At 36.7% G+C, this 15,460-nt stretch overlaps 2 protein-coding genes across 2 annotated transcripts; one reads left to right on the forward strand and one right to left on the reverse strand.

The window, feature by feature from the left end:
* Positions 1–5,167: 5,167 nt before the first annotated feature.
* On the forward strand, positions 5,168–8,453 carry LOC125197510 (nodulin MtN21 /EamA-like transporter family protein). The gene is made up of 7 exons (XM_048096300.2): positions 5,168–5,754; positions 5,830–5,877; positions 6,592–6,714; positions 7,120–7,269; positions 7,503–7,671; positions 7,762–7,822; positions 7,983–8,453. Exons 1-7 carry the CDS (start codon positions 5,197–5,199, stop codon positions 8,083–8,085), a joined length of 1,212 nt encoding a protein of 403 aa, XP_047952257.1. The 5' UTR covers positions 5,168–5,196; the 3' UTR covers positions 8,086–8,453.
* Positions 8,454–9,096: 643 nt separating this feature from the next.
* LOC125201607 (microsomal glutathione s-transferase) lies at positions 9,097–10,472 on the reverse strand. The gene is made up of 4 exons (XM_048099784.2): positions 10,278–10,472; positions 10,119–10,194; positions 9,506–9,678; positions 9,097–9,329 (listed from the first exon to the last, which is right to left on the reverse strand). Exons 1-4 carry the CDS (start codon positions 10,388–10,390, stop codon positions 9,254–9,256), a joined length of 438 nt encoding a protein of 145 aa, XP_047955741.1. The 5' UTR covers positions 10,391–10,472; the 3' UTR covers positions 9,097–9,253.
* Positions 10,473–15,460: the final 4,988 nt, after the last annotated feature.

A 15,460-nucleotide genomic window follows, 5' to 3' on the forward strand; every position in this document is an offset into this window, starting at 1 on the left:
ACTTTTGATTCTCCCAGGTCCGAACGACGACGTCTGATTTTTACTTCAATTCCATCTCTTTTGCATCTGGCAGGTCAGGTAACAGCAACTCCTGGGTCCGGCAGATTTACTACACGCCTGAACTCATAAACGCACATTAGCGCTCCAAATGCACAGAATTTTAACCCTAAACCGATGCATGAAACGAGCCTTATCACCTACTGACCTCGTCGAAGCCCAACTAGATATGAATGTTGACTACAACTTCAACCATGGCGACAGTGACGCGACTGACTTTGTTGACCATGTAGAACCGTCAACTGAGTGGGCTAAATTTAAGGATGATTTGACAAACGCCATGTGGGTACACTATGCCAGTCCTTGATGTTAGGGTTTCGTAGTTTCTTCATTGTTGTCGAAGATGTTAAACTGTTTTTATGTTTGATACTTGAACGGTAATGAGACTGTAGTGCCGTACATTGTAATTCACCTTTTCGTCAATTGTTATTGCAGTTTGTTGTCAAAAAAATCACGATGAATGTGGGAGGGTTTACCCCTATGTGCGCATGTGGCAAGGGCAACATGCGATTGCGCTGTGTAGGCGAAGGTACTACTACAAGTGCCGGTTAATGGGGATCACCCTGGCTGGGAAGGTACGATGAACATCTGGAAGGTACTACTACAAGTGCCCGGTTAATGGGGATCACCTTGGATCTTTCAAGTGGTACGACGAACAAAATACAGTTCAAGAACATCGCTAACCCGAAGCACCACAAACTACATTACGCCATTCGTATGATCAATATAGACCCCGTTGTGGTACCGGTACTCAAGGCCAATTCGACCAATGTTTTAGTCGCAGTGCAGCAAGTCATACCGTCCCTACAACGGTCCAGTTTGGTTTCATGTGTATGGTGTTGATTAAGCGTCTCCTTGGGTTTGTCATTGGTAAGTTAGTTTGATTAAGCGAAGTGAGGCATGCGTATTGTACTATTTAAATTAGTCAATGGTGTGTAATGAGTCAACCTTCGAACTCCTACATTATGATCAACTTTGCACTATGTTTACTTTTATTAAGCTAACGTTACATAATTAAACCAAACACAATGCGTAGGTCGAATGTATCATCAAACTCCAGCCACTACAATTAAACACGTTACTTACCATTACAAAACACGAAGTTGGAGATCATACCATACCACATACATAGTACATACCCTTAGCAAATGAAGCAACTAAAACATAACAACTACATCCCATAACCACATGAAAAAACTAAAACATAACAACTACATCTCATAACCACATGAAACAACTACATAAACACTACACATGGCCCATAGAACTTAAGCTTTGTCAGTGTACACGTAGAAGTTAACCTCCTGCGGATTAACAAGTGTGAAATGCAGCTGATCCCCTACTGCTACCCCATTGTCATGAATGAACCGCTTCCACCCATTCTTCACCCAAATTTTGGAGTCGTTGTGCCTGAGTATCATAATCCATGTATCCTCAGCAGTAAGAAAGTACACAAGCGCTTTCAGTGCCACCATAGGGATATAGCGTCTCCAAAATCCAAAAGGTATCTCGAACGGTGCTGAGAGTGGGAAGGTTTAACCGTTACATGAAAAGTGGGGCGACCATCCAAGTCTAGGGCATCTTGATCGTCCTCATAACTGGACTCATTTGTGGATTCGACGTCACTTTGTGATGCCTTGTAGTCGTCGGTGCCGTCAGAGTCGAGGCCTACGTTATATTCCTCATCCGGAACGACCACAATATCTACACACGTTGGATCTATTATGTAAAACAAATATCAAAATATAACTCACGCATATAATGAAAATGTTTCGCGTTTTAGGCTCACCTTCACCATCGGTTAACGGAGGGACGCCGGTGCGCACGTTGTACCGCTTCACGTGGAAAATGCCATCATCGACAAGGGTGAATGTGAGTAAGTCCTCTTCCCGCTGATGTTTTTTTTATTAGCACTAAAAATACCTGCAAGTATACCGGATAGATCTAGTATAGCTAAAGGTCAGTACTGGGTTGTCGATCACCGGGAATAATATCACCGACTGGCTACCTTCTACTAAGCTTCTTTTACCATTTGGAGAAACAGAGGATTTTGAAAACTTTTTGAAGACAAGATTAGTGAAAGTGATAAACAGCTAATAGCAACAAAAACTAGAGATGAAATATAAGAGATAAAGAGAATTCCAGGGATGCACGTTCACAGTTACGGTTATACAAATTCCAACTATAATACGCTAGCACAGTTTATACTTCGATAGAACGAGTCACACTAGTTATGCCCATGTGGTACAAGCGTAGATTACTAACACTAGGGTTGTCAATCGTAGATTCGTAACTCCTAAAAGCTCCTAAGACCCTTGAAAGGTCCTCACTCTCAATTAACAGTGTCGTTTTAAGGGAAGCTAATTGTAGTGTCTATTAAGTGGATCTAACTCGTCAACCTCCTCTCACTCAAACATGAAGTATTATGGAACAACTTAAGGAAGAAACGAAGTAAAAACAAAACGGATATTAAATAGAAAAAGTAATTGTATAACCAAAGTCGTTACTAACACATCCCTAGAATCCTATGAATTTAGTTACACATGATAGAATAATCTAAAAACATAGTATGAAGGGAAAACAAAGTAAATATAAGAACTAAAGCGGTACCCAAATGTAGAATCCTCGTAGCCTTGATCTTCACTTGAATTCGTCTCCAACCTCTTGCACAGTGAAGAACTCTCTCAATTTATGCTCTAGAATTATGAGGTGAAAAGTGTTTGTTGAATTAAGAGGTTTGAGGGGGTATTTATGCTGGGGTTTGGTGCCCCTTGCACAGCGAAAGACTTGTACAAAACAAATAAATCACACACGAATCTATTTGACCGATTATGCGATTAATCAATTCACATGTTAAACAGATAATTGTATGCTAGAACGCAAATAATTCAGGCTTAGAGAATATAAATCCTAAACATGATTTCTACGGTTTAGAGTTACCGATATTGATTCTCCAAAGAATCGACGATTGCTCGCGCCTTCTCCACGTGATGATCATCAATACTAGACCACGAATCTTCTGACTGGTTCCCGACGATATCAGGGTGGGCTGAACTTATCAAAATATTAGAACTCGAATAAAGAAGACAGAAAAATCTCACGGAGAAGAGCTGAGAGAATTTTCGAGCTCCTCTAAAATTAGAGGGGAACGAAAATTTATACTACTAATTAATTAATTATGTCTCTCCTTTATTCTCCTATTTATTTTAAGTTCATATTGGGCCCAGTCAGGGATCTATGGAAGGTTTTGGATATGGGCTCCTCCAATTAGCTTTTTACTAATTAAATTGAACCCCAATTTAATATAAGCTTTTAATTATAATATTACGAGCAGCCACTACAGAAGTAATATTGCACTCCCCATCCAAATCCGAAATTACAAGTAATCCGGGTTTCATTTTATATATTATTTATTTTCCGCGCTTAAGATATAAATGTCCATTAATTAATTAATCTCTGCTATGGACTTAATTAATTAACATCTAATTAATTTCAAGAGTGGGCTTAGCAAGAAACACTTATTTATTATTCATAGAGTAATAAAACTCCAACTGACCAGTTTTCTGAATAATAAAACCTTGTTCGAGCTCCTCTCGAGGACATTATCAAACGAGACTCACCTCGCGCGCGATTCAACATAATAGCAATTCTAGCGCCGCTAGATATTAATCACCACTACCCAATATATCAGGATTATTGGGTTGCGAAAAACCCACACCATTTGATAAGTCAAAGTAGTGCATAATCAATACCGTATGCTCAATCCTAACGTATGTAGATTAAGAAATAGTTATTTATCAAGACCTAATCTTTCAGTAGATAGCATAAACACACGTCTTGATGTTAGATCCATTCAGTGCTATACCACACCAACATCATTTTATTTCAGTAAGGCTTAGAAATAATCGGACTGACATTGCAACCTTTCACGATAGCTAGTCTATCTGGGATGTGGAATTCTGCTTTTTCTTTTGCTTTAATTCATCCGATGTATCATCTCAAATAGAATTCACTATTTTCTTATTTGCGCATGATTTCTATCAATTATTTTATTTGATTTTTAGTGGAACTCATATTACTTTAATTTATTTTATGCATAATTATTAGTACTGTACTTTATGTAATAGACTAACTGAAGGCAGAAATATTTTAGCGTGTAATTAATAAAGTAAAAAGAAAGAAAGAAAAAATAATTAAAATAATACTTCATTCGTCCCATGAAAATAAATAATGGATATGACATGAGAATTAAGATAAAATTGGTAAAATAAGAGAGATGAGGAAAAATGTATGGTAAAGTAAGAGAAAGAGGAGAATGATGGTTAAAGTAATGTTAGTGGATAGTGAGACCTACATTATTAAATTGATATAACTATCCAAAAACGAAATACACATATTTTTTTAGGACGGATGAACATGGAAAGTGCACATATTTTTATGGGACGGAAGGAATATAGTATTAGATGATCCATAAATAATACTCCCTTCGTCCCGGCTAAGATGCCACATTTTTTAGCCGGCACGAGATTTTAGGAGCTATTGTTTAATATGTTTAATTGGAGAGAAAATGTGGGTGGAAGTATTAAAATAGAGAGAGAGAGAGAGAAGAATATTTTAATAGGAGTGAAAAAAGTGGTTGGTGTATTAATTGAAGAGAGAAAGTTTTCGAAAAAGGAAATGTATCATCTTATTTTGGACGAACTAAAAAGGAAAAATGTGTCATGTTAAGTGGGACATAGGGAGTAGTAAGTTTATTTGTATAATAAAGAGGAAAATACTACGTCATCCGTCCTACTTTAGGAGTCCCAATTGAGTTTGGCACGAGTTTTAAGAAATGTAAAGGAAAACTGGTGAAAAAAGATAGTGGAATATAAGTATACTTTTTTATATTAGTTTTATAATAAAATATGAGTGAAAATGGATTATGTGAGGATGTAATACTATTTATGGAATATTATACCGAGACTTTTAAAGTGGGACATGATAAACTGGGACGGATGAGTAGGATTTCACAATATTTTTTTGAGTAAACAATTTAGCAAAGATCTCAGATGGATATGATTGGTGATCACTCAACATGAATGGTGTGGGCATACGCACATCCACATATATAATCAGTGTTATGTAAATAAAGGTTTCATGTCCATGATAAACTCTCTCACTGTATCACACAAAATGGCGTGGAATTGCTGCTGCAGCTCTTCCTTCGTCGCCACCACCGCCATTTACGCCGCCGCCAGAACTCCCAACACCTTCACAATTACTCTTCGGAGGCGGAATGCCTTCACGCAATCGATTAGGAACCCTATCAATCAAATCTCAGCGAAGAGCAAGGCTACAGAATCGGAGTTCAAAACCGAGTCCAACGAGATCGACTGCATAGGCACTGGGCTGGATGTGGAATGTGTGATCAGTGAAGAATCCGAGCAGGTGAGAGATACAGCGTCGGCGTTGGTTGAATTGGCGTTGGAATGGGGGCTTCTGATATCGCCCTTCTTCTTCTGGGGAACGGCCATGGTGGCAATGAAGGAAGTTCTCCCTAAAACGGGGCCCTTCGTTGTGGCGGCGTTTAGGCTAATTCCGTCGGGGCTCTTGTTGGTCGCCTTCGCCGCTTCCAGGGGAAGAGCTTTGCCTTCCGGATTCAATGCTTGGTTCTCCATCTCAGCTTTTGCTGCCATTGATGCTTCCTGCTTCCAGGTCCCTATTTAGTATCCATTAAATCAGAAACATAGATTGTGTTTTTGCATCCTCACTTTGACTCACCGCCAGCAGGGTTTTCTCGCTCAAGGATTGGAGAGGACGACTGCTGGTTTGGGCAGTGTAAGTTGGATGATTGTTTTTGCTTTTCCTTATAATGAAATTGCTACTCAACGAAATTGTGGTTATTGGATGGATCATCATTAAACCAATTTTCTTCAATCTGTACAAATTTTCTATTTCAATGGAGTAGTACTATTTTTGGCAGTGCCTTCTTGAGGTTTCACATGGCTCGAAGCTTAAATGAATCACCTTGGAAACTGTTGTCATGTATGCTTTCCATGATGATAGAATTAAGATCTTGTTTTTCAAATATGATGTTGTTGGGGCGATAGGATGGTTAAGTTTATAAGATGTTAGTAATTATAAATCTGTAACTGTTTTAACTAAATATAAGAGGTTTCCCAACACAATATTTATTGCTAATAAAAGTTGGATCCTCTTATTTTCTGAAAAACAGTTAGCTTTGTATTTTGGCATGCCTTAAAATTGTTCTAGGCCATACTGAAGCAGCTAGTAAGCTCTAAACCATCTTGTAAGTTGTTTTGAACAGCTCATAAGTTCATCGAAACAGCCCTTGAAGGGGTAGGTTCCAGCTACTTGTTATATCCTTGTCAATACTGAGATATGGAAGGACATGTGCACTTGTAGCCATATTAGAACCTTGGTCCACAGATGTTATCCGTGAAAAGATTCACTAGAGATGCTATACTCTTTTTTGTCTTTGGAATAAGCTATCAATATTTATTTAACAAGGTCTTGTCCAATGTGTTGCAGGTAATAATTGATTCTCAACCTCTAACCGTGGCTATTCTTGCATCCTTATTATTTGGAGAATCAATAGGATACATTGGAGCAGCTGGACTAATCCTTGGTGTTATAGGACTTTTACTTCTTGAGGTAAGCATCTTCAAAGTGTCTACATTCCAGGCTTCTTATTCTTCCTTATTCTGAAAATCTAGTCCTGCCGAATCATGAATTCTATAGTCAATGATAGATTAGACGTTTGCTATCCAGAGCGTAATAATATCCAAGTGAATTATATCCACACTACTCATTTCTTGTCATATGTGCAAGAAGCGTTTCCTTTTCATAGTATATTTCCTTGAAAACGTAAGCTGTTCTGCATGTTGGTATGATTCAATCTGGATACCTATCAAGTATCATCCGGACAATATGGATACCAATCAAATGTGCGGCACCATAAGTCCTCCGTGCATAGCTCCTCAGCACCCTTTCCCTGCTAAATTCTGCAAAATCACTATTGCAGGTGGTCTGATCTTCAAAGCTGCACGTAATCTGCAGGTACCTGCGCTTGCTTTTGATGCTAATAACTTTTCCCTGTGGGGAAGTGGGGAATGGTGGATGTTTCTTGCTGCACAAAGTATGGCCATTGGTACCGTGATGGTCCGTTGGGTCTCCAAATACTCAGATCCTGTAATGGCTACTGGATGGGTAAGTTTTACTAACTTGTATGATCAATATTTGAGTTTCTCATCACCATATATAATTACAGCGAACTTCTGACCTAAGACTTCTAGGTCAAGTATCGCTACACAGTCTCTGAACCTCAGCAAGGAGTTATTCGATATTAGTTGTCGTTTATTGAAAAGATGATGCATTATATTTTATCATCCAACGTGATCATTTTTTTTTTTTTTTGAAAATATGTCCCAAACTCATTACAGCACATGGTTATCGGTGGCCTCCCTCTTATGGCAATCGCCATCCTTAAACATGATCCTGCTCTCTCAAGTTTTCATGAGCTTACGACAGGTGTTGTTTTGGCCCTTCTTTACACTTCCATTTTCGGTAGTGCAATCAGCTACGGTGTCTACTTCTACAATGCTACAAGAGGTAATTTGTGGGACTCATCTTTCTTTGGTTCTTAAATACTGTAATGCATTGACATGTGAATTTGACTGGCCCTCTTGTATCGCAATTCAGGTAGCTTGACAAAGCTCAGCTCCCTAACCTTTTTGACTCCAATGTTTGCATCGCTTTTCGGGTATGAAATTTTACACAGCCACGAATCTAGATTCCATACGATTCTGTTGTTTATTCTTGTATGTAAAACCAAGTCGCAAGAATATCCGATTTATTTATCAACTTTCTCCTTTCGATCTTCATATTATTAGCACATTGAGGTAATTCGGCTTTAACTGCAGTTTCATATATCTCGATGAAACTTTCTCACCATTGCAACTGGCTGGAGCAGTGGTAACTATTGCAGCAATATATATGGTTAACTACAAAAGTGAAGCCGAGTGAAAAGTGGTGTTTATGCATGCTTATAGTATGTCGAGAAACGTACTCGTGATTGGATAGGCGTTGGTCGTAGCCAAGATATGTTGATCCCAAAAGGAGTACATGATGGAGAAAGGAGGTTCAAAAACAATGGATGCATTTGCATGTGTGTATTCAGATGGCTTATTATTAGAAACCAGAATACAATTTGAAATCTGTAATTAGGCTGATGGTGTCACACCATAAATCAGATCGATGCTGTCACCAACATTGAGGTTTGCATAACTAGATTCTCAGGTTTGTACATAAAACGTTATCAGCAGATTAATGTTGAAAATTGTTCATCAATTGTTTGAACATAGAATGTGATAATAATTATTGCCAACTCTAAACTCCTCTTCTCCAGTTTCTCATACGCAAAATACTGAAGCAGATTTACATTTTTATTTATAAGTGAACTTCAAATTTTTAATGCCTATAAAATGTGGTTTGTAAAATAAAAATACATTGGTTTTCAATTATGTTTTTTAAAACACTATTAAAAGATAGATTATTGTTAAGAATTGAAGTTTGATCTATTTATTCTTTACTTTTTTTTTCATTTCCATACTTTTAAATTAGGGGTATTGGCGCCTAATATTAAGAAACTTTTCAAAAATTTATTCTTTCCCATAAACTTTAAATTATAGAGAAAACGAACAAATCAAGCTTTGATTTTTGTTAGAATTGTAAAATTAAAAGTGTCAAAAAAATTTATTGAATTAAAATCAATCTAAATATATTAAATAAAACAAACGACACTAAACCTGTCTTAAATAAACATGCTGCTCACGAATGGTGCCTACAGGCATATAGCATATAATTTCTCCTAGATTAGAATGTGAATTTGGGTAAGAAAGAGTACTTATTTAGAACAAGCAATTAGATTTGTTGAAATTCAAATCTAAATTTAAAGAGCTCCTTTTAATTCAACTATTCTCTGTAATCCCAATCCCCCATCATAAACTCAAAATATAAAAATATACAGTCACAGGATTATAGAAGCTGTATTCATTAAATCAAGTCAAGGTGTAGAGAAATTGGCCAAAATCCAGTAAAGAAATTGGTTTATGGATGATATAAATTAAGTGGAGAGAAGCATGCCAACTACCACCAACTAAATAACACAAGATTCCAAAGCATATCCTTTTCTTCAAGCAGTAAGCATACCAACTCCACATGAAATTGTGCAAATTATCAGCCCAAATGTGGCCAAGAAACCATATTTCCTGCATTACCAAATATTTATTAATAACAATTTCTCACAGAATACGGCCTAATGAATGCGTAAAGAATGATGTCGTGCCTAGATTCATCGTTTATTTTGTGTTTTGAAACACGCACAACGAATTGTGTGTTTCTGTTTCCTATTCGAAATTGTGATGTGTGGAAAGGGATTATTTACCCGATGGATAGGCGTTTCTGAGGATCACCGGTGGAGTAGCCTTTGAAGTAGAAAATTCGAGAGACGCAGTAACCAACTCCCAGTGATGCAACAATCAAAGGGTGCCTGATTCCTCCCAGAATCATCAACATCAAGAACATGGGCAGCATTTCCAGTGAATTCTGGTGCCCCCTCTGCACATACATACAAACACACTTACAATTTACATTAAAACAAAGCATGGGAAAAAGTCTTTCTTCCTAAAACAAACACATATTTGTTATCCTGGACAAATGCATTATCTTCATTGTCCTCTTTTTTTCTAATTTATTTCCCAAATCAAAAACTATCCAAAAGAATTCATATATAAGATCATTTCAAACCATCAAAAAATTGCAACGAAACAGATAAGCATTAACAAACTAGGTTACTTGAAAAGGAACAAAGTTATACTCCCTAACCCTCCATCCCCAAACAATAATCTCCAATCACTTCCATTTTTGGTCAGTTCCATCAAACTAGTCAAAATTAACAATATTTCAATCATTATCTCTTACAAATTTCGCATTACACGATTCACCAAGTGCAACATCTACAAGATCCAATGCAGAACCAGGAAAAAAACAGAAAGTACCTGGATACAATTGAAGAGTTTGGCATCCTTATTATCAGCTTCACTCGCATACAGAGTCGGATAAGATACATTATACCTGCATCAGCATCACACGACAATTCACACCCCAAAATCTCGACTTCACAAACCCAATTTCTGTAACAAAAAAATAAAATTTACTTCTTGCGGGCTCTGCCGACTTGCGCAGTCATCCAGAAATTAATGAAACAATACAAAACCAGAACGAGAACTACATATCCGTACTCCCTGGGTAGCAATTCAACGCCAGCCATTTCCAAAATTTTTAGATCTCAGTTTTAGAATGAATATGGTTGGTTGTTTAGTGGTGGTTTTCACGAGGATTCTCTATGATATCAACATCATCATTCACTGTGCACATTTTATTTTTTACATTTATTCCAATTTTTAATAGATACTTCCTCGTCCACGAGTAAGAGTCTCATTTTTAAATGACGCGGGTTTTAAGAAATGTTAAAAAAAATTAAATGGAAGAAAGTTAGTTGAATATGGGTCTCACTTGTATATATTAGTTTTAAATGATATGTGAGTAGAATGAGTTAATAGAATGTGAGGTCTCTTTACTATTTATAGTAATTATGAACCGGAACTCTTATTTATAGACGGACAAAAATGAAAAAACGGGACTCTTATTCGTGGACTGAGGAAGTACTCTCTAGGTCAACCAAAAATAATATCATTAATTATAAAACAAATATCACTTTGGTAAAGTATTCAAAGATGTACTATAAAATAGGTAAAATTCAGATAGAATGTCAAAATGTTAATTTCTCTCTGTCTTTCGATACGTCTATAGAATGATACTAGATTTTAGATAACATAATTATGTGTGATAATATAGAACGAAAAAGATGATATATTAATGAGGAGAGAGAAAGATAGGTTTATTTAAAAATATACACCCCCGTCTCAACTAAGTTGAGTCGTACTCCCTTCATCCCAGATAATTTGGGACACTTTGACCCGGCACGGGTTTTAAGAAATCTAATGGAAAGTGAGTTGAAAAAGTTGGTGGGATGTGGGTCCTACTTTTAAAGTATTAGTTTTATAATAAAATGTGAGTAAGAATGAGTTAGTGGAATATGAGGTCCGCTGCCAAAAATGGTAAAAGTGAAATGGGACAAATTATGTGGGACAACCCGAAATAGAATACTGGGTCGAATTATCTAGGATAGAGGGAGTATTTCTTTTTGGGATGTCCCAATTAAGTTGAGTCATTTCCTTTTTTGACTAAAAACAAAACATCCAATCACTCTTTACTTTTTTCCATCACTTACTTTACTCTCTCTATATATCTTTCTTACTGTATTCATCTCTCCTATTTTTAAATATAATTTGTTAATCTTCGTGCTCAAAAGTTTTATATCAACTTAGTTGAAATGGAGGGACTAGAAAATAATCATCTTGAGTGGGACAAATTAAAAATGAAAGGTGAATACTTTGAGTGAGACGGGAGAGACTAGGAAACATTAAAGTAGAAGATGGATAAAAGTGACTAATAATTTGATAATAATTTTTTATTTTTTCTGGTAAGAAATCAGTTTTGATGATTGAATAAAAAAAATAAGAATGTTTTTTATGCATTGAGAGCACCCGCATCGCGTTTCGATGCGGGTTCGATCTCGTCTCGGAGAGACGAGACCGCATCGAGACAGCGATGCAAGCCTCCCATCTCGTCACGTCGCGTAGCTCGCTGCGGAGAGCAAGCTAGCGAGCTAGCTCGCCACACGCATTGGCCAAGTGGTGAGCTCCCGTTCGTCCGTGACGCCTACTCACCGGCCTGCGAGTGGACATCGTTTATATCCGTTGAAAATATATTTTTTTGTTTTTTTTAAAAAAAAAAGTCCCCAAAAAATCAAAAATTAAAAAAAATCACAAAAGATACTAGCCGTTTATAGCCTTTTTTTCAAGGCAAGGATACGCGATTCTACCGCCCACGCCAACTCCAGGAGGATATAATGGAGCACATTTGGGCAAAATTTGGCAACCGTTAGACGGATCACCGCTTCACTTTTCATGATTATGCGGATTTCAATAAATTATAATATTAGGATTTCAATCATGTATTTTTTGTATTTTTGGATGTAATTTTTGGTAGATGCACATGATCGTCACTAGAGAACTCATTCTTCTGCTTCTTTACTTCCATTTTTTTTTATGATTTGAGTTTTGAGAATTTGAATTTAAGTGTGCAATTTTTAACTTTTAGTATTTTAAATTATGTTTTTTTTGTTTTTTTTAAAGATTTTAATTATATGTTTTTTTTTTTAGCATCTTAAATTGTAATTTTCTTTTATTTAATAAAGTGTGTTTTTATTAATTGAATTTGTTGGAAAAAAAATAAAAAATGAAATTGAATGAATAGTTAAGGGATAAGATGGTTAAGAGATGGAGGAATGCAGGTGTTGTCTCTTAGTTAAGAGATGGGGTGAAAAGTATAGTGGGCCTATGAATATTGAAGGGATGAGACGGTATTGAAACAAGGGTGTGGATGGCCTGAGTGAGTAACCACTGGGATGGACGTAACACTAAAAGTAGACTAGGATGAGATATTTATTTGGATTTCTAGGTGCATTAATATTCGACAATCTAGGAGTTAAAAAGTCTAAATTGGTAGGGTACTTGTACAAGAATTGGACGATAGTTAGAGTATCCACAGTTCAGCCCTTTCGGGGCAGCCGCCCGACGGGGCTGCATTGCAGTTCCTTCTCTGCTCGGCGATGAGTCTACTTCTTGGCTAGAAAGCCGACCGCCTGACTGCCTCCTCTTTGTCTCGTGGCTGCATTGCAGTAGCCACACTTCTCCTTCTTTTTTTTTAATTTTTCTTTTATTTTAAAATTAGACTAAAGTCCAATTCCGGTCCCTTACATTTGTCCTAAAATTCTTTTTGGTCATTTACATTAAGTTTGTGACCTTTTGGTCCCTAACACATTGTTTTGGTACCTTTTGGTCCCAAACTTATTGTTTTGATCCAAAATAACCATTTTTTGTTAAAATTAACAGTAAAAATGTTTGATCAATTTCATAGATTAATTATAATTTAGGACTAAAGTCCAATTTCAATTTTTTAAATTTTTCATAAAATTCTTTTTCGGGTGTCATAAAATTCTTTTCTAAAGGAATTGGAGAGATAAGGAGAAAAAGTATAAAAAGTAGTGTGCTTAAATGTAGAGAAAAGTTCAAGTTGTAAAATAGTGAAAAATTCAAAATATGTGCTTGATCTAGAAAGGCTGTGTATGAAAAAGAAAAGAGAAAAAGAAAAAAAAAGTGTGAAAGGTTGTGAAAAGAAAAAGAAAAATTAATGGATTGGAAAGTGAGTTGAAAGAGAAAAATAAAGTGTTAGAAGTGTTTTGGTTTAGAAAGTGGAGTCATTTTAACTCTACTTGGGATATTTTTATGTTTGAGTCACTTTTTAGCCAAATATTCCCCACATACCAAAGAGCCTACATTACAACCAAAAATAAAGACCTTACGGACTTTTGATGTTTAATCACATCCTAGTAGAGGAGGGATTAGACTTTGAGCAAGCCTATGGTAAACTTTGCATGATGCATGATTTGAGAGTTATACATTTTGCCATAAACACTTTGAGAGTGAGAGAAAGAATCACTTCCCATCTTTGGAAGTTTGCCACATGCGAGTGCATGAATTCAAGGTGTTCCACGAGTTAGTAATGAAAGTCACTAATAAGCTTTGCTTGATTTGATTGCGTTAAATCATGCTTAATCTATTTATTCATCTTTTAAGGCAATTACGACGTCTAGTCCTTGTGCGTCTATTCTTGGGTCTTTATTGTTTTGTTCGAGGATAAACAAAAATGTAAGTTTGGGGGAGTTGATACTCTCGGATTTTGCACTGTTTTAAGGCCTTTAGGTCTGTTTTTAATGTCTAAATCACAATTCATGTCCATATTTTGCATATTTTCTCTATTTTGGTATTTTGACATGTTTTTGTAAAATTTGTGCATATTATTAGAGCCTAAAAAGACAGGAAAAAGTCGAAGTTGGAAATTTGGGGCGATCATGACGTCCAGCGGTCCGCTGCAACATGTGTAGCGCTGGAGCCTAGGACCACTACACCAATAGCGGTCCGCTCCGGAGAAAGTTGTACTGAAAATCATAACACGCCTAGCGACCGCTGGGGAGCGCGCAGCGACCGCTCGAGGAGCTCCCGAAGCTACTGGAATATTTGCAGCGACTACTACAACATAGTGTAGCGGCCGCTATCCGAAAGGGCAGAGGCTACGGACAGTGCATAGCGACCGCTGGCCAAGGTGCAGCGGCCCACTGCGAAAACGCGGCGCAAAGATTTGGCCTACTTTCTCCCCAAGATTTGCCAAACTTAGCCATCTTTTACCATATCTGACAGGATTCGATTTTCCCACTATAAATACCCCCTCAAACCTCTTCATTTACATCTTCTTTTTGTCTCATAATTCTAGAGCATAAAATTGAGAGAGTTCTTCATTGTGCAAGAGGTTGAAAACGGAATCAAGAGAAGATCAAGGCTACAAGGATTCAACCATTGGGTTTTATTGCTTTAGTTCTTATGTTCACTTTGTTTTTCCCTTCATTCTACTCTCTCCGTTCCGCGGTAGTTGAGGCGTTTCTTTTCGGCATGAGATTTAAGAAAAATTGTGCTAAGTGGGTTAAATAAAGAAAAAAGTGAAAATGGTAGAGAGATGAAGAAAGAATAAATTAGGAGAGAGTAAAGTAAGAGACAAGAAATGTGTTGACTTTTGCTATAAAAAGAAATGACTCAACTACTATGGAACGTACCGAAATGGCAAAATGACTCAACTACCGCGGAACGGGGGGAGTACGTTTTTAGCTTATTCAATTATGTGTAACTAAACTCATAGGATTCTGGGGATGTGTTAGCAACGACTTTGGTTATACAATTTTTTTTTCTATTTAATATCCGTTTTTGTTTTTACTTTATTTCTTCCTTAAGTTGTTCCGTAATACTTCATGCTTGAGTGACACATTCGATGAAGATTTAATATAACTTGCTACATAATCGTGAGAGGAGGTTGGCGAGTTAGATCCACTTAATAGACACAACAATTAGCTTACTTTAAAACGACACTGTTAATTGAGAGTGTGGAATTTTCAAGGGTCTTAGGAGCTTTTAGGAGTTACGAATCTATGATTGACAACCCTAGTATACGAAAAACTCTACAATCCACTTTCAACCCGATTCAGTATTATTCTAGCAGTTCCGCACGAATAGAATCACTATTATTATTACATTGAGTTTGCTTGTGCATTTATAAGATGTTTTATAAACATTTAAATGTATAAGAAGCAAACAAAGTCTAAGTC

This window comes from Salvia hispanica, chromosome 2 (assembly GCF_029641045.1).
Source record: "Salvia hispanica isolate PSC_SH4W2 chromosome 2, Shi_PSC_v1, whole genome shotgun sequence".
NCBI classification, from domain to species: Eukaryota; Viridiplantae; Streptophyta; class Magnoliopsida; order Lamiales; family Lamiaceae; genus Salvia; species Salvia hispanica.